This window comes from Cynocephalus volans, chromosome 3 (genome assembly GCF_027409185.1).
Source record: "Cynocephalus volans isolate mCynVol1 chromosome 3, mCynVol1.pri, whole genome shotgun sequence".
Lineage (NCBI taxonomy): Eukaryota > Metazoa > Chordata > Mammalia > Dermoptera > Cynocephalidae > Cynocephalus > Cynocephalus volans.
Window position 1 is genome coordinate 138,272,412 of NC_084462.1, and position 22,833 is coordinate 138,295,244.

General features: G+C 39.7%; 2 protein-coding genes across 2 annotated transcripts in view; both read right to left on the minus strand.

Moving 5' to 3' along the window:
- ATG14 (autophagy related 14) overlaps window positions 1-347 on the minus strand; it is a 37,649-nt gene extending 37,302 nt beyond the window's left edge. Inside the window, exon 1 of the mRNA XM_063089523.1 lies at window positions 127-347. Within this exon, the coding sequence (XP_062945593.1) occupies window positions 127-347 (221 nt within the window). The remainder of the gene's footprint in view (window positions 1-126) is intronic.
- Window positions 348-2,264: 1,917 nt separating this feature from the next.
- Window positions 2,265-22,208, minus strand: TBPL2 (TATA-box binding protein like 2). The gene is made up of 7 exons (XM_063091509.1): window positions 22,140-22,208; window positions 19,832-20,292; window positions 19,300-19,387; window positions 17,315-17,406; window positions 13,853-14,020; window positions 9,758-9,852; window positions 2,265-2,341 (listed from the first exon to the last, which is right to left on the minus strand). Exons 1-7 carry the CDS (start codon window positions 22,191-22,193, stop codon window positions 2,265-2,267), a joined length of 1,035 nt encoding a protein of 344 aa, XP_062947579.1. The 5' UTR covers window positions 22,194-22,208.
- Between the last annotated feature and the right edge of the window lie 625 nt (window positions 22,209-22,833).

Sequence of the window (22,833 nt, forward strand, 5' to 3'; positions counted from 1 at the left end):
GCGCAGAACAGATACTATCCTTGTCTCCCCCTTCTCTCGCCGGGCTCCGGGGCCCAGGTTCCAGCCTTTGGTCTCCTGGCCAGAGGAGACACCGAAAAAGAAACAGGGCCGTGGCGGCCGCCGTACCTCTCCCGGTCGCGGCCGTCGAAGTAAACGAAATCGCCGTTCTGGACGCACTTGGCGCAGGTCAGCCGTCGGCGGGTGGTGTTGCACAGCGGACACCGCTCGACCGCCACGTACAGCCCCTCCGCGTCGTCCACGGAGTCCTCCAGGTCCCGGGTGAGTGGCCGGGGCCCGCAGCCAGGAGCCTCCGGCGCCCGGGCTTCCTTCCCACTGGGAGACGCCATGATGGCCTGAGAGCTCAGCCAGTCACGTGGGACTTTGTTTTCAACCAGGTGCATCCTGGGCAAGGAGGAGGGGCGTGGGAAGGCGCCGCGTGAGGAGGGCGGGGCTCCCAGCGAGCCCCCGGCGCAGCCTCCCGGAACACTCCGCGGTGGTAGGCGCCTGTCCCCGGCGCTGTCGCCTCTCCTGTCTGCTGAGGGGCGGCCGGTCCCTCAGCACGGAAAATTAAAGGGGCGGGTCTGCCAAACAAAATGTCATCATCCGCTGGATCAGGCCAAGGCTACAAGTTAACACCTCAGACTTGTGCAAAAATAGTAATACAATGTCCTCAGGATTCTGGAAAAACCGAAAGGGAACAAAATGAGGAAGTTTAATTCGCTATGGATGCTTTTAAATTTGGCTGAAACTACAGCAAACAAAGTTGAGTGAGGGGCTGGGTCTTGGAAATAGGTTGTTTTGGCTCTCCCATCTTACAGCTGTGTGACTTGGGACCAGTTCTTTAACCTCTCTGTGCCTGTTTTCTCATGTTAAATGGATACAATTACAGTACCTCCCTAACGCCGTAAGTACGTTTAATATTAATCTAATACTTTACCCATAGTAACCTGTGAAAACAACTATATTGAACGTGCAAAGTTGTATCTTTCTGAAAAGCGAATTTTAATTAGATTAGTGGCCAACGTCTCTTCCCTACCTTGGGCCATGCGCTAAGAGAATTTGAACTAGGTGGATGGTTAGGGTTTTCCTGCAAGTTTCCTGGTGACAGAGGTGGAGGGTGGGGAATGGGGAGAGAGAAGTGTGTGGGCTGGGAATATCATCTCAGAGTGTTTGAATATGCCTCTAAACTACAGAAGGAAAAGAGAAAAGTGGGTTTGTAGGTCAAATTATTTAGATCAGTGATTCTCAAGGATTATTTTAGCGGGCTAGCCATTGATGACTGTCCTGAATTCTCTCTCTAGCCGGGACTTCTCTCCCAAGTTCCAAACTAGAGATTCATAACTGCCTGCTAGGTATCAAGTGATGTTCCGCCACCACCGCCAACTCAGCATGTCAGAAACTGAACTTCCCTCCCCACAAATCTGTTTCCTTACCTTTGTGAAGGACACAATAACTAACCACTTTGGGCCAAGAGCCACGAGTCATGTTAGCCCTCTTAACCTCCACGTCTCCATTGTCAAATGCTGGTGATTCTACAACCTAATTAAATCTTGAGCCTGAGCCCTTTGCTCCTCTTAGTTTTATCCAGTGTTTTAATTATATAGGATTATAAAAGTAAGCAAAAATTCCCTATATTGTTTTTTAAAAAAAGAGCTTACACTAAACCTGAAGAGTTCCTGAAAGTTTATTTTTAAGAGAAATCATTTTCTCTGATCATTTCAAACAAAAGGTGTTTTTTGTTTTTTTTTTTAATTTCAGAGTTTTCATGTTTCATTTGTATTGATAGGATTCTTCAATTTCTTTTACTTAATGGTCAGGATCATCTTTTCAATGTTTTAAAAGGCAAAATATAGACAAATTAATTCCTATCCTGCTAGATGACATTACAGATAATATCTAGATTATGCTGTTAGAGATTTTCATGTATTGCTATGTATTTTCAGAGAACACATGTTAATGTATTACCTATTTAACAAGAACAGAGAATTGACTTTTAATGATACTACAATATCATTCCTGCAAGGCTCTAAATCTCTCAAATTCTTAAGTTTATCTGTTCAGTTTTTAAAATAACTTACAAGAGTAATTTTGAATAAGAAGTTTTCTTCATTTCTTAGGCAAAGCTATTTACATAGAATCATGCTTTAATAAGTAAAAATATACTTTGGAACATCTACAAATAAAGGTAGAAGAATCCAGCTGTTTCTGTGCTGGGCTTATGCACATATTCAAACCATTATTCTGTGAGATGTTGAATGATACACTCAGGCTTTTTTAAAACCCTTTAGAATAGGATAGATGTTTTCAAATGCTTCATAGATCTCAGAACGTTCTTTGGCACCTATAAAGAAATCCAAGTTTAAATAATCTTTACTATAAAGACAATTTTATTTATTAAAAAATACCAAAATTCTCTTGGCACTAAAATTTCATTGTGTCATCTCCAATTACTTTTAATATAATGACATCTATTTAGCTATACCCAAGAAGTGGCATTTATTCCACATAAAGAAAATAATTTGGTGACTACAGCCATATTCCCACAAAACACATACCTTAAGGCAGAATTTTCTAGTACTTCCATTATGTGGGTGTTGTCTTTAGCCACACAGTGCTCAGCATGGAATATGAAATTTTCTCTTAAGTGTGCCATGAACATGACTCCAGAGTAACTTCAGCACCTGTGGGCATTTAGCTACCAGCAAAATCCACTTATCTCTAGTTAACATCTTGATTGCTTAATATTGAGACAAACTGAATTTATTCTAGAGTTTTAAGTTTCAGAGTATAGGAAAGAATTATTAGAGGGAAAAAACTACCATCGTCCCCCTTACAGTCTTATAATTAAAGATCCCTGGAAACAACATAACTGTTCTAGGACTTACAGGGGTAAAACATGAATTAGACTCAGTCTCCACCCTTGAGAAATATTATGGGTCCGTCCGTACTCTTATCAACCACCCCCATCCTACCTCCACCTTCAAAATTAGGCAGACAGGCTGGCCAGATAGCTCAGCTGGTTAGAGCACAGTGTCTTAACACCAAGGTTAAGGGCTCAGATCCTCTTGCCAGCCAGCCAAAAAAAAAAAAACCAAAAAGTGGGCAGGCACATTGTGTCAAGGGTTATGACTGGTACTACTTATGTTTATATGGAGCTTCAGCTAATCAGGAAATTGTTATTTAATATTTTTGTGGGCTGGAGGCAAGGAAAATAGCTTAAGTTGATACAGACTCTTCCTTAAGAACTATAAAGTTGGAGAGGAGGACGGCTTCAGTAAGAGAGCAGAAATAATCTGAGAAGTAGTTATTTGGTTTAATTACAAGACTAATGAGAGGGAATTACCGAAAAGGGGATCAACAGGTTTGAGTAGGTAGATATCAGGATTCAGGATCAAGGATGTGCTATAAGATATGTATTTAAAAATGGAAAATAAGTGAGAGCAAGACTGGAGAAGTCAGAACCCTGTTAGGTTGCTGGTGGGAATGTAAAATGGTTCAGCTGCTGTGGAAAACAGTTTGGTGGTTCTTCAAAAACTTAAAGAATTACCACATGACCTAGCATTTCTACCCCTGGGTAAATACCCCCCAAATTGAAAACAGGTACTAAAACAAATAACACTAAATTTCATTGCTACTCCAATAGCCAAAAGGTGGAAACAGCCTAAATTCCCATCGACAGATAAATAGATAAAAATTTATAGTATATGCACACAACAAAATATTACTCAACTATAAAAAGGAATGAAGTACTGACACATTCTATAATATGCATGAACTTCAAAAACATGCTAAGTGAAAGAAGCCAGACACAGAAGGTCACATATTATACGATTCTATTTATATGAAACATCCACAATAGATAAATCCACAGAGACAATGCAGGTTGGTGGTTGCTAGGGGCTGGGGGTAGAGGGTAATTGGAGGAAACTGTTTAATGGAAAGGGTTTTATCTTGGAGCAATGGAAATGTTTCAGAACAAGACAGAGGTGGCACACAACAACATTCACGATGCACAGCGCTGTGAACGTACTAAAGGCCACTGAACTGTTCACTTGAAAATAGTTAAGTTTTAATTGAATTCCACCTCCAATTTAAAAAAATTATGGAATCAAGGATGAAATTCTTATAATTTTTTCTTTTGAGAAGTAAGGGCAAAAAGTTACTTACTCATTGCCAAGGAGTTAACTATCTGTGGGTCTCCACCCTCAAAGATGTGGGATGGGGAAGATGGTGTTACTGACATAGTGTAAGAACAGAGTGTTCAGGTTCAGCATTTTGGGTAACCACATAATTTGTTTTCCATAACACTTAAAAAAAATCCTACTTAAGGGTATTGCATTCAAGCACGTAGTATACCATCTGGAGTCCCCTGGGGAGCAGAAAACACCCATAGCTCAAGAGGACATTGAGAGTGATCATTATTTTATATCATGGAAAAACAACTTTAGATACAAGGGCTTTAGGGGAATTATCTCGTACAATTTCCTCATTCCATAGATGGGGAAAATGAGGCCCAAGAAATTGAAGTTACCTGAATAATATAGTAGCAGCTGTGGGAGAGGAGCTCATGTTTCCAGTGTTCCTTCCTTTATACCAGAAGCCATCAAATAAACATTGCCAGTGTTTAACTGGGTGTCAAAATGAGGGGATTTAGTCAATTTAGTCAAACATTTCCTCACTGAAATATTGGTATCAAAACTTTAAGGAAACCTATATTAACCCCATAGTCCTATTAATAAATCAATAATTAGAAACGAGTTTGTAGCACCAGACTCTAATGAGATGATCTTGTCTTTTAGGCAACTTACCATTCCTTTTCTTCAGACTGTGATGACTGCCACATTGGGGAATAAACACTATCCTAACCTTGGTGACTGAGGTGGAAATTCTGTGGCTGGTGCACTGGAGAAAGGACTGGCTTTGAGATCAAACAATATGGGCTCAATTCCCAGCTATAGCACTAACCAGCTTTGAAATAACAGGCAAATTATTTAACCTCTGAGTTTTAGTTCCTTAGCTATAAAATAAGGACAATAGACCTTCTCATAGAGTTGTGATAAGGGTTAAGTGAGCTAACGTTTGTGGGAAGTCTTTTGTAAAACAAACATTTTATAAGATTGATGTATTTTACTGTCCTAGAAGAATATTCTTCAGGATTAGGGATGTTGGAAGTGCATGTGGCTTATCATTTGGTTCTGCAAGAGCCAGTGTCATATAATTTGTTTGTCTCTGTCTCCTTCACCAGGGCTGGATTCCTGCCAAATGGGGAATATGTTATATTTGTCTCAGCACCTCACCAGCATATATACCTGTAGGCACCCACAATTTATTAAATGTCTGTCATTTGTCAATAAGGTTTGTAAGCTCATCCCTGCTCCTCAGCCCAAATATCTATTTCCAATACTACTTGGGTTTTCCAATTCTGTTCTTACACCAAGTCATAACTACACATCTCATTTTCCCAAGTGATGCCACGTTGTATGCACACAGATCAAAAATCTTACAAATTAAAAAAAAAAAAACAGCACTAAATCCCTCAAGGTATTCATTTCACAGCATATACTAACTTGCTGTTAGTGGGGGATTACCAGTAATGGTTGACAGGGGTATTCTGTTCTCTCTTTGACCCACTCACTAACCTGTCTTGCCATTTTTCTGTTGCCCTCTGACCTACTCCTTCCCAGAAACCATGGATGTTGAGCTGATTGAGGGGAACCCCTCAGTAACTGTGACCCAGTTTCTCAGTCCTTTATGCTAGAGAAAAATAAGTAAATGTGAACATTTTACTAAAGCTCCATTAGACTTCATATTCCTATCACCAGGGCAAGGCGTCAAAGCAAAATTCCAGTCTTTTTTCAATGACAGGGAAAAAAGCAGGAGAATCGGTTTTCACTGAGATAATACTAGCTAATGTTTATACCGTGCTTACCATGTGCTAGGCATTGTTGTCTGCTCCACACAAAATTTAGGAGGTGGTTTCTATAGCCACCTGCATTGCATATGTATGGAAACCAAGGTAGAGAACTTAAAATCACCCAAGGTCACACAGCCAATAACTAGTAGAGCTTGGATTCAAACTGGACAGCTGGACTCCAGAATCCATCCCCGTATCCCCACACCTGCTGATTCCCACCTTCAAGAGGGTATTTATCATTCCTTCAGCTGACAAGAATTAGGAGGAAGGTGCACAGGAGACCACACAGGTGTCCTCACAGACATCTAGATCTCTGGGGACAGGGCAGTACAGCGAAGATGATGTGCTGAGGCCAGACTGCTTATGTCCTCACCATGCTGCAGCACATACAGCTGTTGGACACTATTAAGGTTACTAAGCCTCTCCATTGTCCCCATTTTACAGGTGAGGAGACTGAGATATAAAGAACTTCAGAGTTAACTAGACCCCGTGTAAAAGTTAACACTCATTATTATGCCTGACCTTAGAAGTGAAAGTTAACCTGTTTGCTGTTTGTTGTATATTATTCCAGCACAGCCTAGCTATACTATTAATTTTACTGTGGTTTGAGGAAAAACATGGATCCTAAAAAAGTCACACCAGCCACAGAAAACAAGTATGTCCTGGAGAAAACAAGCACGTCCCGGGGAAAACAGTGTAAGCTCAGCCCAGGTCTCATTGCTTTCTGCTGTCAGGGACCATGACAAAGTAGGAAAGCAGGGCCTCTTTGTCCTCAGCTCACTTAACTATAATGAGGACATTCAGATGTAGCCTTGGACATGATGGCTGCAGCTTTGGCACCTCAGGGGAGTATGACAATTTTACATGGATATTTTCAAAGACCCTGCAAATGGCCTGTTATATAGTGGTTTTTAAGTTGCCACATATTAGTACTATGTACGTTGGTGTTCTATGCTCCCTACCTGAAGAGCTGCGATCCATAATTTTCTAGAAGCAAAACTCAAAATGCATTTGTAACTTCAACACTTTACCATTTTTTAGGCAAAACTTATTAAACATATGAGCCTCTAAGAGTTCACTGAACACCCTACTCAAGCCTCCCCAACTTCAGTCTAGAGGCAAGGCTAAAAGGAAACTGCCTTGGTCCCTTTTCCCTATGTGTTCACTACAAATTGGGTTCTTGAGTTTTTAATCCCTTTGCAGGTAAAAGGTATCTAGGAAGATTCGTGTTATTTTTAAATTCTATTTTAACGCGAATTTTTTGAGGTACCCTAGTATAAGCAGATTTGGATTTCAGTTAATACATTTCATTCCCTCCTGCACAAAAGTGATGATCTACATCTTTCAAGATGAAGAAATTTATATTTACCTATTCTGTGTGCTTAACACAAATACTAAGGAAAATGTATTTCCTGTTAATGACAATCCTTTACTTTTGTGATTTGAAACTTCTAGCATTTGTGTACATGTTTTTGTTTGTTTAAATTTGGGGTAAGTGTGGAAGCTGATCTGAATTAAGGGTATTTAAAGAAATCTATAATAGGAACTTAGCCTGTACTTGGCAATTAGCACTTTTAATAAGATTGATTTGTAATGAGACATAACATATGAAAAAATCCTTCCAAAAGTCTTGAAAAGTTTGTTCCCTTAAGTAGGGTATGTTTGCCTCCAATAGCTACGCTATTCAGTTTCCTCAGCAGCTCTCCCCGCTTTCTCTAGGACATATAGAAGTAAACTTTATGTCAGTCTCTAGGGGGGTCTTAATTACTCCAGACTCTAAATTGGTAGCATCAGAGGAATTGTAGCTTTGCTGTATTCAAAGGGCTCTTGAATTCCAAACAGACTTTCCCCACTTTGAAGATACAGTTATTTCTTACAGAAAAGCAAACTATGAAACTTTACTGAGAGTTATAAAAGAAGACTTAAAAACAGACATTCCATTCTGCTGGATGCTGAGTGATAATTCTTTTTAAATTAAGTCAAGTGATGCAAAAGTCTTTATTTTTTTAGATGAAGCAAGATTTTATAAAATCTTAAAATTTGGAAGAATATTCAAGAGGAGCTAAGAAACATAAGAGAAATAATGAGGGAAAACTGAAATATCAGCCATATAAGAAATAGAGACCAATTAAGGCTACAATAGTATAAATGCAATAGGATTATAATAGCATAATCCCGGAGTAAAGGAAGAACTGGAGAACAGACCCAGATATAAAAATAAAGGTCAAAACAGTCATCACAAATTAATGAGGAAAAGAACACAGTAATGTTAAGTTGGCTGGCTAGTAGCTATATGGGAGTGAGGCAGGGAGATCAATTTGGCTCATACCATATGAATCTGGCATTCATTTTGGTAGAGAAGAAGAAAATGTAAAAAGTCAGACAAACCTAGACAAAAAGAGCAAACTTCAGGAGTATGAGGTGGAAAAGAGTTTCAGCCATTTCCTTCAAGAATTTTTAAAAACCTTCTTTATGTAAAAATTAGTAGTAACAAGTCAGCTTGAAAAACTCACAAATAGAGCAAAGAGTAATTATCTAATATTTTGGTGAGCTCATACAAATCCCTAGGAAAAAAACAATAAAAACTAAGTAGTCAATAAGTCAAGTTATGTACACACTATTTACAAAAGATAAAATGTTATTTATTGGATCTGTTGAAAAGTGATCGATTTCTATTTCTGATTACCAGTGAGGTTAGAGCAGTGAGATAATTTTCACTACAGTTAAAAAGTTTCCTTTTGTACTGTTTTGTTTTATTTATTTATCTATCTTAAAAGATGGCCGGTAAGGGGCTCTTAACCCTTGACTTGGTGTTGTCAGCACCATGCTCACCCAGTGAGCTAACCGGCCATCCTGATATGGGATCCGAACCCATGGCCTTGGTGTTATCAGCACCACACTCTCCGGAGTGATCCACAGGCTGGCCCTGTACTGTTTTGTTTTAAACACTGCTGAGGATTTGGTAAAAGATATTTATATACATTGCTGGTAGGAATGTATAGTATGGGAGAACTGTATTGTAAAACCCTTTGAAAGAATTTTGCAATTTGTACCAAGAATCTTAAAAATGGAACTTTTGTTTAAGAATATGACCATTTCTGAGTGTCTAGACCATTCTCCACACACAAAAATAGCCAAATGTTTGTGCCATTTATAAGGAGCAAACAAAGAAGGAACATTTGAATATCTGACAATGGGAGAATAAGTGATTCCAAAATACTTGAGAACTGGTCAGGAAATGTAGGCCTACTGGCCAAAGCCAGACTGCTGCCTGTTTGTTAGCTTGGGAGCTAAGAATTTTTTTTTTTTTTTTTAATATTTAAATGGTTGTGGGGGGAGGGGAAGAATCAAAAGAATAATATAAACATGATGCACATAAATTATGTGAATGACATGGAATTCACATTTCAGAGCCCATTCCTTTATGTAACATCTACAGCTGCTTTAGCACTACAATGGCAGAGGTTCAGTAGTTCCAACAGACCCTATAGCCCAGAAAACCTAAAATATTTCATTTTTGGCCCTTTATACAAAAAAGTTTGCTGACTCCTTTGGGCAGCCATTAATAGCCTTCATGAAGAAGAGTTTATAACAATGACTTAAGCTGTATATAATGGTTAATAAAAAGGCAGGATGCAAAGATGAATATACATATCAAAATGACATAAAAACATTAAAAAAGTATTATTTTAGGGACCCATGGGGGAAGTTATATTCTACTTTTCATTTTTCCAGATATCCTATAATAGCAGTAACAGTGAACAGAGCTATTTAAGAGGAAAAACAAAGCATATGCATAGCTATTGAATGTTATGAAAGTCAGGATATAATCTTAGAATTTACCTGTCAGCACAACTTTTCCAGATACAAAGATAAGCAACACAATTCGTGGTTTTACCATTCTATAAATAAGGCCAGGAAACAGTTCAGGTTCATAACTGTTAAGACATAAAAGGAAAAAGTTACAAATAGCACTATTCAACTACTTTACCATAAAGTAGTACTTTACCATATTCAAGACCCAGCATTTGAAGTGCATATAAGGCAATTGTAAATAAGTTAGCTATTTTATCAAAAACCTTTTGGCTATCTCGATGAAAGTAGAGTCTTGAGTGTCTTAGGTAATTTCTTATGGCAACCAAGAACAGAATTAATTTTTGGATGTAATATGTTTTTCAAGTGCAGCTATTATTAGAAATAAAGGTAATTAGATATTAAGGTAACTTAGGACATCAGAGTTAATATATTAAGCTCTTGTTGGTTAAATGTTCTCTATCTTTCCAAAAAATTCTGTCATTAAGAGTATATATCATGTTTTTCTGGATTTTCCAAGTTCCCCAACAATAAACACAGTTTATGTGCATTTATAAACTACTAAGGATAAACATTTTTAGCAGTTAGAATCTAAAAAAGTTTCTAGACCACTGCTATTTGTGTTTGAACAGGAGCTATATAAAGTAAATTAAACTGTCAAAAGTTTTTGGAATTCAGGATTTGTTCTTCTAAATATTAACTCATTCATATTTACTACTACATGTAAACTGGCTTCTCCATGAAGCAAAGGATGACAGCACCTATCAACTGCCTCTCCACCCTGCAGCCTAGAGAACAGGACAGAGTCCTACAGTCACTTGAGGAGTCTGCCAAAAAGAAGACAGGAGATAAGAGAAGGCTGATAAAATGAAACTAATCTCAAAACAATGGCTAATGGACAACAGATACACAGAAAAAGAAGAAATCCAAGAAATGAACACTATAATACACATGAATCGTCGCACTTAGAGGATGAATCCAGACCACATGGAAAAGCTCCATTCAGTTCAGCAATAAGACCCGTAACAACAGAAGCGAAACCTCTTATTGGCACCAGAAAGAGGTATCACAGTGGTGAGGCTACCCTTCTGATGTATACAGAATAGAGGTCACTGTGGGTGGACCTGTCTTCTTGGAACATCACTCTGCTTATTGCAGAAAGCCTGCCAAGACTTCCATCAACACACTAACTGCTTCCCAATACTGGGGAGAGAGACTTTGATAATAGCTGGAACCCTAGGTCTAGACCGAGAAAATGAAGGCTGGGGACACAGAAGAAAGAAATTAATTTGATCTTCCAGCTGAATCTTAGGTCTCTAAGAAAAGAGAAAACAAAAGGCTTTGGATGTAAATGATGGCAAACTCCATTTGGCTTTCAGAATCATAGTTCTAAGGTTAACAGCATAATTAAAGACATATGTCATTTTATTTATTCTCTGCCTCATTCTAAAAGAGGGTTGAGGCAGAGAAAAAGAGTGGTTTTGTTTAGGGATAGAGAACATTTCATAGAAATCAAGAATATCAAATACCCGCCAATTTCTTGGCCAACTCAACTTTGACTCATTCTTAAGTCTCACCTTAAATGTCACTTCCCCCAGGAACTCTTCCTTGACCTCCACCCACCCCTAATTACATTAAGTACCCAGCTTTATGGTCCCTTAGCACCCTGAGGTGCCTTAACTTCATAGTTACCATACTTCATTACTATCACTGACTTGCCTGTTTCCTGTTAGATAGTGAACTCTGTGTGAGCAAGGGACTATGGCTATATTGTTTGCCATTGTCACCCTAGTATCTGCTACATGGTAGTCACCTAGATTTTATTCATTTAATAAGTATTTATTATCAGGATATATGAATTAAAAATTGAATGGAAGAGGGAAAAATGCTCAGGGAAAACTGTGAAGATGATTATGGCATAGAATGACTGATGGAGAAGGGGGCCAGTAATAAAAAGTATTATTAGATGTTGATACGCAAATTTGCAGAACCTGGGGAATTAAATGAACTTGAGGTTTTAGCACAAGGCAAACTTGACCTGATAATTATAACTGATGTATGCCATGGTCCCCCTACAGAGCTACAGGCAATTAAAGAGAGGCCTCATTTTAAAGATACAAATCTATTGTGAAAGAGGTGTTTTTAATGTCCCCAGGGTCAAGAATACACAGGGTTCCACTGGAGTTGGAACCCATAACCTGAGGCTGAAGCCTGGATGGAGAACATTTGGGGGAAGAAGGAATGAGACTAGAAATAGACAGTTATAGGAATACCAAGCACACTCTGGGGCCAGATTAAAAAAAGACGAACGAGATCATAAAACTGGCCAAAAGGAAGACAGCATGGATGCACCTACTTTAAGTGGCTAAAAGTGCACCTGAGGACTTCTAACTCTGCCCTACTGGCAGTTTTATCTTTCCGAAGGTACAACTAGTGACAAGGGGCACTCCTACTGTAGATTTAACATCTGCTCCGCGAGGAAGACACTGTTGGTCAAAAAGAAATGAAGGCAAACTTGGGAGGAACTGCACACATCATTTTAGAGCCCTAAATGTTCAGAAAGGGGAACGCTGAGTCTAATGTAGACACGTACCTTAGAGTTCAGGCAGAGCTTTTTAGTATGCCCAGAAAAAGTTGGTTCAGAGAAAGATAGGCTGGAGGCTCATGACTTGAGAGTGTGGAAGGTAAGAGGGCTCAAGTGTTGAGATAAACTATTAAAAATGAAGGTTTTTCTAGGAATCTACCAATTATCCCAAGATTGAAGAAAGGTAAAGATACCTAAAGAGGCAGTGTGTCTTGCATGGCGGTGTGGGGGCGAGGAAACTTCATGGAGAGCTCAGATTTTTGAAAAACAGGGTATGCTATAGGCACTTGGTAAGCATACATTGAAAAAAAACTGATGCAGGCTGGCCACTTAGCTCAGTTGGTTAGAGCACAGTGTTATAACACCAAGGTCAAGGGTTCATATCCCTATACTGGCCAGTCGCCAAAAAAAGAAAAAACTGATGCAGAACAGAAAAATACATTCAAGAGAAAAAGAAACATTGCCTGATGCATATTATAAAAGCTAAATCTCAGAATGAACTAAAGAAATGTTAATGTTAAGAAAAAAAGCAATTTTAAACTTCTGTTCAGATCATGTCTAAAAGGAAGCTAATATACGTTAGAGAAAGCACAGCTATATGATCCCTATCCAGTCTATTAAACAGAATGAGTGCTTGATGGCAAAGAGAAGGTAAAACATTGGAATGAAAGGACTTAAGTTCAAGCTTGAGCAAGAGAATTTAAGAGCCTCTGTGATTACAAACCAGGTCAGGTGCCTTGGCCCAGGTGTATAGCCGAGGGTGGAGGGACTTGCTCACCCTCCATCTCTGCTCTGAGGGCCTGAGCTTCGTGGAGAAGCACCAAGCAGCTGGGGGTGGAGAAAGCACTTGGCTGTTGAGGTGGGAAGTTGCGTTTGAAGTCAGGAAAGCTAGAAATACTCCCCTAGGAATGGAATACACTAAAGAAGACATTGTGATGGGGCTACAGCCACACACACCAAAAAAAACCCTCCCAATCAAACAAAATAGGACAAATCTAGATAGAATTGCTTTCACAGAACGTGCTGTGGCCATTCTTTTTTCCTCTGCTCTCCAACACTTTCTCGCCTCACCAGCTGTCAGCCCCTCTTACTTGCCTAAGCCATCACACACCCCTTATCTTCCTGCCAGTGCTGTCACCAGGCCGTGTGTGCCCATTTGATAAACCTATTGATCAGTGGGCTTCAACGTGTGGGCCTCTGGCCAGCAACACTGGCATCATCTGTGAGCTTTTTAGAACTGCAAATTCAAGCAAAATCACTGGTGATGCAGCCCGGTCAGTAGCACACCTGTTTTAATAAGCTGTCCAGGTGATTACTATGCAATTTAAGTTGAGAACCACTATTTCAAAAGATTGGGCACATATGGTAACCTATGAGGACTCAAGTGTAACATCTTAACCCTTTCACCTACTGTGCCCCCCCCCCCCGCCTTTTTTCCCCCAAATAATCACACCTTCTCTGAAAGACACATTATACAAGCAGCCCATAATGTGACTTTAATATCTTGGTAAACTCAAAGTTAAGCTCTAGAACCATCATACCTACTGAACTGTTGATGGGTTAGCACCAAACCTTCCAGCCTGATGGAAAATCTCACATCACAGCTTCCAACCATGTTCTGAATTTTAAAATCGAGGAATCTGGCAGGGAACCCGAGCTTCTGCACCACACGAGCATACTTTCTTGCTGCAAGTCGAGATTGCTCTTCACTGAGGAGGACAAATACGTTTAAAGATGTCTTAATCACTATGTCCTCTATACTACTTGTGCCAATTCTAGTTTTACTGTTTGAACCATGGTCCTCTTTCTATGTTCATCTACTACAAAACTGTAGGCTTTGTGATAAGAACTTACCTCCCATACTTTTGTCCCTAGCACCTTGTAAAAGGTCTAGTACAATATATGGTTGTTGAACTGAATCATAAACAAATTTTTATCTCAATCTGTCACCTTTCACATAAGGTATTCCCCCTCCCTTAAGTGCTTTTTGATAAAATTAGCTATCTCTCTGGTCCTCGAAGGGTGTCCTCAGCCCAGCAGGATCATCTGGAAACTTGTGAGAAATGCAAAATCCCAGGTTCCACCTCTGACATGCAGAAACTCTGGGGGTGGGGCCCAGCAATCTGTTTAACACATTCTCCAGGTAATTGTGATGCTCACTAAAGTTTGAGAACCATCCATCTGGTCTAAAAGTGTGTGCCATTGAACTGGGAACAACAAAAATAAGAAAATCCACGTGAGGAATTAAGATATGTGCTAATTGAGTGGCACAGACAAGATATCAAGACTTGCGTCTTTAAGGGACAAATTGTCCAAAACACCCACATTAAAATACCTCAAAACCTACCCAGTTTTGCTCAGGCTTTCCCCCATGATTGTCATTCAGCTCATACCCAACATGAGAAAGACATTCAGCCAACTTTGTGGGTATGTTCAAGGGTTTTTCCTACTCCAGCCCTAAATCCACTTCGGAGAACTGAGTCCTAAGATTTGAGGCTTCATTTTTCATGAACTACTTTTCAACTGTTACTGCCAAAACAACAGGGCAACACTTGGTGGACGTGCCATCTGAACTCCACCTTCCTCATGGATTATCCCTATTTGTAAGTTGTAAATCAGAAGCACCTGAAAGAAAAGCCAGTTTGCACTTGACTGTTATCTAGATCCTTCACCAACACTGCTCCCTCTGTGTCTATTGTTTACTTCACCTCATTTAACATCGATTCTCCTCACCCACTTTAACTCCTGAAATGTCCTTAGCAAGGCCATGTCCCCAAGTTAGCAGTGAAATAAACTGTTTCCATTTTGAAAAACTACATTTTGCCTGGATGATCCATTACATTTCCCATAAGGTTATTAAGTTCAAACTTAGAGTTCGCATAGTCCTGAAGTTTCTTGGGATATTACACAGAAGTTCCTATCGAAACAATAGTTGAAAGTCTACATACATGTTCATTGTGCAAACAGAAGACAGATTAAAAACCTTGAAATATCACGACCACTGGTGATAACCACTTAATTTTGACCATCCACACTTTTCCTGTGCAACACAGTAAACCTCACTCTTGCTATTACCAGTAAAGAATAGGTCTGGGTAGATTTTGGGAGATAATACTGGTATCTCATCTACAAATTCTCACAACTTACTATCTAACTTCAAGAACCAAATAGATTTAAATGACACGTACTTCTTGTTATCTGAACTTACCAACCAAGCTTTCACTATCGGATTTTAGGAACCAAATAAATTTAGATAGGGAAAGACACTCATGAATGTGGGTATAATGAGAATATTTTACAATGGAAGTTGGATAAAAAACCTACAATTTAGTTGCCTGCTCACCCCTACTAAACACAATGTGACCATCCTTCCAGCTCAATGTATGTGTGTGTGTCTAATACAATTTTACTTTAGGACTTAAAATCAAAACCCTATTATTAGATATTTGGTTTTCCCTGTTTTAAAGAATGCTGAAATGAACATCCTTACAGACATTTTGCACAACTGTGCAATAATAATTTTAAAATGGAGATTTCCAGGCCAGGGATCCACAGATCAACAGAAGAGAAAGTCCAGAAACTTACTGAGATACATGTAAAGAACTTAATATGTAAAAACAGATGGGGGAAAATGGGATAAGAATGGATTCTTCAATAAATATATCTGGGCACTGACTGACCATTTGAAAAAAAAAATCTTACATTGAAATAAAATTCTACACCTACTCTGTCCACGTAATTTCAAAATTCAGTCCTTCGGTTGTATTAGCTGTATTTCAAGTGCTCAATAGCCACATGTGATTAGTGGCTACCACAATGGACAGTGCATATACAGAACATTCCCATCATCTAGAAAGTTATAGATGAATCAAAATGCCAACTATCCTTTCCCCAATACAAAGCAGAACCTGAAAAAGACAGGATATATGATGTCAATATTTATATATGAGGGTACTTCAAAAAAGTTCATAGAAAAATAGAATTAAAAGATAATACAAATCTTTCCATGAACTTTTTGAAGTACCTTGTACTGTTGTGCATATGGAATGCCTTCCTAAGCATGAAACCAAATGTAAGAACCATAAAGAAAAAAATTATGTAGGCTATATACAAAAAAATTTTAATTGTGTTTTCTTAAACAAAACATCATAAAACACCAGAAACAGTAATGGGGGGGGGATATTTATAGTATAAATGGTAAAAATACTTAAATACAAAAAGCTGTTAACAAAAGACAAATATGTTCATAGACTATTGGGCAAAAGACATGGTAAGCAGTCTACACGCTTATGAAAAGTTATTTAATCTCACTAGTAAATCAAACAAATGTAAATTAAAACATAACTGTTTCTGCCAATCAGTTTAGCAAATATAAAAAATAAATATTGACACCCAGTATTCATGGAAGAAAATGGACACTTAGTATATCTCTAGAGTGAGGAGAAATTGGCACAACCTTTTAGGAGAACAATTTGCTACTCTTCTTTTAACACAGGGAGGAACAGCTCTCCCACTGGAGTCTTATGGTGAAAGAATATACATCAGCACAGGGCTTCCTCTGCATGAGATCCAGGAAAGATGAGCCTTTTAAGAGATACCTCCTGAGCTAATGCTGAGACTAATGGTCAGGAAATGTCTAATTTACCTCCTTTAGAAAGTTCTATCCATTTATCTACAGTGAGGAAAATCCTCAATAACTACTTCCCCAGGCTTATAACATACTTTATCATTACCGTAGCTTTTTAAAAAATGCACCTTTTAAAAAAAAGCTGTAACAGCCCAGTTAAGTCCCATCAGTTTAATAGGGGGGACTGGAAAGTGTGGGATATAAATCAGTATCATAAGACTGAGTGTGTTTAGCCCAAAAGTCGGCATTTCATGAAATTAACTCTTCAGCAAAGAAAAGTATTTTGCTGCTACTATGTGCTTTAGAACATTGACACTGTGCTCCCTTGTTTTGCATACTAAATTATCTGGTAAGGTTGAAAGGTGGTTCCTCATACCTTTTGGCTCCTGTGCAGACCATTTTGCCAGAGCTAAATATGAGGGCTGTTGTCCTGGGCTCTCGGATCCTCATTATGACAGCAGCAAACCTCTATACACAAAAGCCAAAAGGAGAATTAGCCTCTGCTAGGAGTGGATACTATCCCAGTCAAAAACCTGAGCTGCATATGAAAACAATTTTGAACAGACTAGATGGGAAAACTAAATGTCTGTGTCTATTCTCCCCATATTAAGATTAACAAAAATAATTACGATTCTAAAATGTACCTATTAAAATCAGGTAAGAATAATAACAGTAACTGCTAAAATCTGAGTGCCTGTTATGTTTCTGGCCCTATGCTAGGAGCTTTACAGGTTTTAGCTCATTTATTCTTATGGCAGGACTAACTCAAGTCCATTAGTATGCCCATTTAGTGCACAGGGAAACTAGTTATTTAACCTCCAACATGACACGGGAAATGGTAAAGATTTAAAACCACAATTAATCAGATACTGTGCTTTTTACTTTGACATACTTCCTTTTTTTCCAAAGAATCTTTCAAAAAAAATAAGAGTAAGATGTATGTTATAGGCATGAATGTACTAAAAAGCAACCAAAATGTACAACAGAATATGTATAATGATAGGGATGCTGAAGATGAATGACAAAAAATTGATTTGTCAAGTCCTCGCCTTCCACAGTAGTTCTCCAAGTGTGGTCCCCAGACCAGCAGCATCAAAAAGCCTTGCAGGGATGCTGATGCACTGAGGGTTGAGAGCCATGGCCCACCACGTGGACATGCCATCAAATGACCTGCCCCTCCTCTGCTCCTCCACAGACACTCTCTTCCTCCTCTCTCCTCTCCCCCACTAAGCTGGGGAAGGAATTGGGGTGGGTACTATGCAAGACTACAAGTTTCATGGGTGAGGGCTACTCCATAGGACCATAGACCACTTCAAGGGCAGACAGGCAATTTCAGATTTGAAATGATAACAGACAGGAAAAGAACCCTGAGTCAGCACAACACAGGTGTTTACTGAAAGGTAAACACACTCACCCAGTACTCATTTTGTTAAATTCTTAAGGTAGCTTAAGTGCCAAGCCAGAATTTCTTTGACGGTCAAGTACAAGTTTGAACAGATCCTATATACCCTCACCCAAAAAATATTTAGGGGAGGACTGAGGATGGTGGAGAATAAAATATGCTTAAGATGCTGATTGTTCAACAATGTGATCAATCATTGCTGCAGGTGTAAGAATCCTAGCTCATTTGCATTTCTGTCATCATCATAGCCAGCTGTATAAGATATAAAAAGGAAAGCTATATTGTATTTGGGTAACATTCAGGTAACATTTAAATTCAGATGTCAGCAACAATACTACCACAATAGCAAAAACAAATATTTAATCCAGAAATAATGATGCTTGCAAGGTCTCTGTGTTCCTACTCATGGGTTCTTTTTCATCTAACTCTGTAAATTGTCCACCACCCAAGCCAGTGAACTACTCCCCAGTAGGAACCAGGTCTTACTTATCTTTGTACTCCTAAATACAGAGCCTAGCAAATTAAATTATTAAATGTTGATCAGATTAACAAATCCAATTCCCCTAGGTAAACAGGCCGTTGAAAACAGGATGCCTGGCCATGGCAGGACAGAAGAGTATATTTTATTAAACTTTGAGGGGAACTTTTGAGGAGAGTAAGCAGAAGCTTTAATTATGTTTTAAATAATTTAGCTTTCTCAAATAAGAGAATTTGTAAATGAAAAAATACACAAGTGTCATCTAGGTGGGACATTTAGAAAAAGCGAGATTATTTGTTATAACTTAAAAACAGAGTCAGATAGTTAACCTTTTGAGTTGCCAAAAGCTTTCCACTAACAAAAAAACCTTTTTTTTTTTTTAGAAAAACAAATCAAAAGAATGAGTCAATATCACGGTCATATGAAGGAAAGTAAATCTAAAGAGAAGCTAATTGTTGAAAGAAATACTGAGAAATTTTACCTTTGGGTTATATTCTGCATTTTTTGCATGCAAAGCTATTTTCTTCAGATCCAATTTACATGCCAGGTTTACAGTGGAAACTATATTCCTGAAGAAATAAGTCAATTTAGAAAATTATACAGAAAAAAATAACTTATTAACCTCCTCATTTCATAAGTTATACGTTAGCAACTTCCTTGGGGAGAATTTTTCTAAACAAGAAATACAGAACAACATGGTTTCTAGTAAAATGTAAAATCTCAAAGTGGAGTACTAAAATAGCTTTTTCTAAACTCTCATGACTAGCCACGATTTTTGGCAACTTCAGTGCTTTAGTCCTTAAATCCCTCTTAGGGGATCAAGAGTTAGTGCTTCATTTTATAGATAACCAAACTGTCTAAAGTCACAATCCATTAAGAACTGATAAAATAATATAATCTGAAATTCTCTCCTCTGAGCTATTATCCTGAAATTAGTTGTCATCACATTCAGGAATATAAAATGTGTACCCAGAAGCATTGCTCACTTAAAAAAAAACGAAACAAAAACTTACTGTAGTTGAGGCACAATTTTAGAACATTCTGAAACTGGGGTCATTGGTGTCATGGGAGCTATGGACCCCAGAGGCAAGAGGTTGGAATTTGGTTTCTCAGGAGAGGGCTGGACTGAGTCAGCATCACCAGGGTACAAGTGTGACTGGGAATGTGACAAACTGCTGCTGTTTACGCCCAGCCTGACGTCCTCTTCGCTGGATAATGGCAACCTACTATCTTGACTCTGAGTTTTACAATTTTCAATTTCATGCTTGCTTCTAATGACAGTTTGGTCTTTATTTTCTTGGGTAAGTTCATCTGGTAGGAAGCTAAGATCCACAGATGAGAAATCGCCAGATGTTTCTTTCACTTCTTCAAGGTGTGAATTAAATGCAGTCTCTGGATTGGATGGATTAGGTATGTACACATCGTAAGGTACACCTGGGCTGAACAGGGTAGACCTGGGTAGGGCAAGGTCATCCTAGGCAGATCCCAAAACAGACAAACAAAACAAAACAAGCAGAACAGCATGTTACACCAAAGAGATACCTTGATGGCGGGCAGGCAGGCAAGTAACATGTTCAGTATGAGAGGCAGTTCGAGTATTGCTTATATTCACACCCTGCCTCTCTACAAAGCGCCATTAACATTCTATTACAGGGTTCCAGCACACTTAATAGAAACTGGAAAGTATGTCTAAAAGTGCAGGAAAAGCATTTTGCATGAAATGTAGCTAGATTCCTAGTAAGTTGCCAACTTTCTAAATCCTATTTTGTAAAGCAATTGAGCAACCATGCTCTAAATTGTATATACTTTCGAGAGAATAGATTTACTGTACTACTTAATTATAAACTTTAGTTGACTTAATTATTAGAATTTTCATTTCATAAAGAGAATAAGTGAAGTTTAAGGTATAGTCTTGAATGCTAATCATGACTCACTGAAGACCTGTTGTTATTCCTTCTAGTCAAAAGAGAGATTAGAAAACTTTCTAGTTACCTGAATTTACAATAGAAAAAAAAGTTATTGAAATTTACATGGTAAGAATAGTTTAAATCAATGTGTTGTCTTTCCAGTCCAGGGAAGGCTGCTCAACTACCATTACCCAGCAGCTGAGGAACAAGGCATGCACCTGAGGGAAGCAGCTAATGTAAAATTCATGTGCTTTATTATGGAAAAAAATCCTGTTACCTTGGTGCACACATTACCACTTGCTTCATCCAAGTTGCGGGCCAGATTTTGAGCACTGCTTGCAGGATAAGCTCGTCCCTTAGAATATCTTACTTGTGACAACTGAACGGTCACTAATGCATTGAGTCGCATCTTCACGGTGACGAAGCCTACCTCAGCTAACACACGTCTGGCTAGATCCTATTGAATTGTTCTGTTATTACAAGTCCAGCAGATGGCAGGGGTGACTAGTCGTTCAAAGAAAACCCTTAGAAAAATGCAGTTATTCTCTTGAAGTAAGACTTTCGACCTCTATTTCATTTTGAATTATGTAATTAGCCTCCATCCCTCTGCACCCCCACCGCACGGAGTGGCCCTAAGAAAAGTGAGCTGGGCCAACGGGCCCTGCTTCCTCTGCATCGTTTCCTTGGCCTCTCCAGCCAATTTACATGAAAGCACTCATATCTGCCTCCCTCCCTTTTCCCATCATGGCATTTTAGCAGGAGACAAGGCTCTCACCCGGGAAACTAAACTTCAACAAGGAATTTAAGAAGATGCCCAAGAGGGATGTTTTATGGCAATGGAACCTTGCCAGCCCCCTTCCAAGTTCACCTGCAGGAGCACGCCTGGAAGGACGTACGTGTAGCGTGTTCACCGCATCCTGGGCCTCACATCTGAAGACATTTCTGTTAATACATTTTTGCAGAGCCATCAACTCCTCTTTCCCAGAGCATCTCCTGCGTGGTCTCTCCTTTGCTATGTTAAATGCTATGGACAGTCACTACTGCTACCTCCACACTGATTGTTGTCTTTTTAAACATCCCCCCGGGGGGGGGGGGGGAGGAAAAAGTGCTTTTGTTTTTGTTTTAAGATTCCTTCCTCTCTTTTCTGCAATACTTTAAAGATTTTTTAAAAAACAAAATCTTAAGAGTGATTGACTCAGTGAAGCCTCAGGTGTCTCACGCTAGACCAGGGTGGAGTCCCGGTCGCCAACCTTGGGCAAGTCATTTCACCTCTAATATCCCGCTGAGAGACGTGGAGACCCAGGCCCTCCTCTTGAGGTGCTTAAGAGGTTTACGAGGGTCAGGGAAGGCACGGCCGTCCGCACACGGGACGTGGCGCTCAGGCCGGGACAGTGGCGGCAGCTCCCAGGCTCACCTGGACGGCGCACTGGCCCAGGTAGAGCTCCAGGTACGTCTCCTCCTCCTCCATGCGCGGAGGCCCCACTGTCGGGAGGGCGGGCGCGAGTAGGCAGGGGGCTCGAGGGGAGCGAGCGGCCGCGGAGCCCGCGGGGCGCAGGTGCCCTTTATCGCCCGGCGGGGCGGGGCGGGGCGGGCCTGGCTCCCGCGCACCGAGCGGAGGAGGTGCCGAGCCCGGCCGGCGTGGGGGCCGCGTGCGCCCGGGGCGGTCCCCGCGCTGCCCACGGCTGATGTGGTTTCCTGCAAATCCTGCCTTTGCTTTGAGAAGAGAAGGTCTCGGGCCAAGTAGCTTAAAAGGCAGCGCGTTGGACAGTGAGAAGATAAAGGATTTTCTGTGTCTTGGGGTGGGGATGGGAAAGGGGCTTTTTAAAATTCTGAGCAGAGTGAGTGGAATTTGAGGCACCTTATCTAATCGGGTGTATTATTTTTCCGTTATTATTACTTCTCACCTTCGAATCTCAGGCGGTTTTTCTCCGATCACAGAGAATTCAGTCTAAAGTTACATACAAAACTGTGTGTTGCTGCAGTTAGGGTTGAGGCAGCTCGAGAGAATGCAAACCAGATGTTCAGAGAGGCTTTCTCTTTCCCGAAATCATTGTTTTAATTTTCAGTGCCTCAGCTTTTATAAGAAGTTAACTGTACAAAATGGTTCT

Coding starts and splice junctions, on each gene's coding strand:
- TBPL2 (XM_063091509.1), bottom strand. CDS start 22,193: ATGGAGGAGGAGGAGACGTACCTGGAGCTCTACCTGGGCCAGTGCGCC. Junction 19,388..19,831: donor AAAATTGTGCCTCAACTACA/GTAAGTTTTTGT, acceptor TTATTTCTTCAG/GAATATAGTTTCCACTGTAA. Junction 17,407..19,299: donor ATGCAGAATATAACCCAAAG/GTAAAATTTCTC, acceptor TTTTGTGTATAG/AGGTTTGCTGCTGTCATAAT.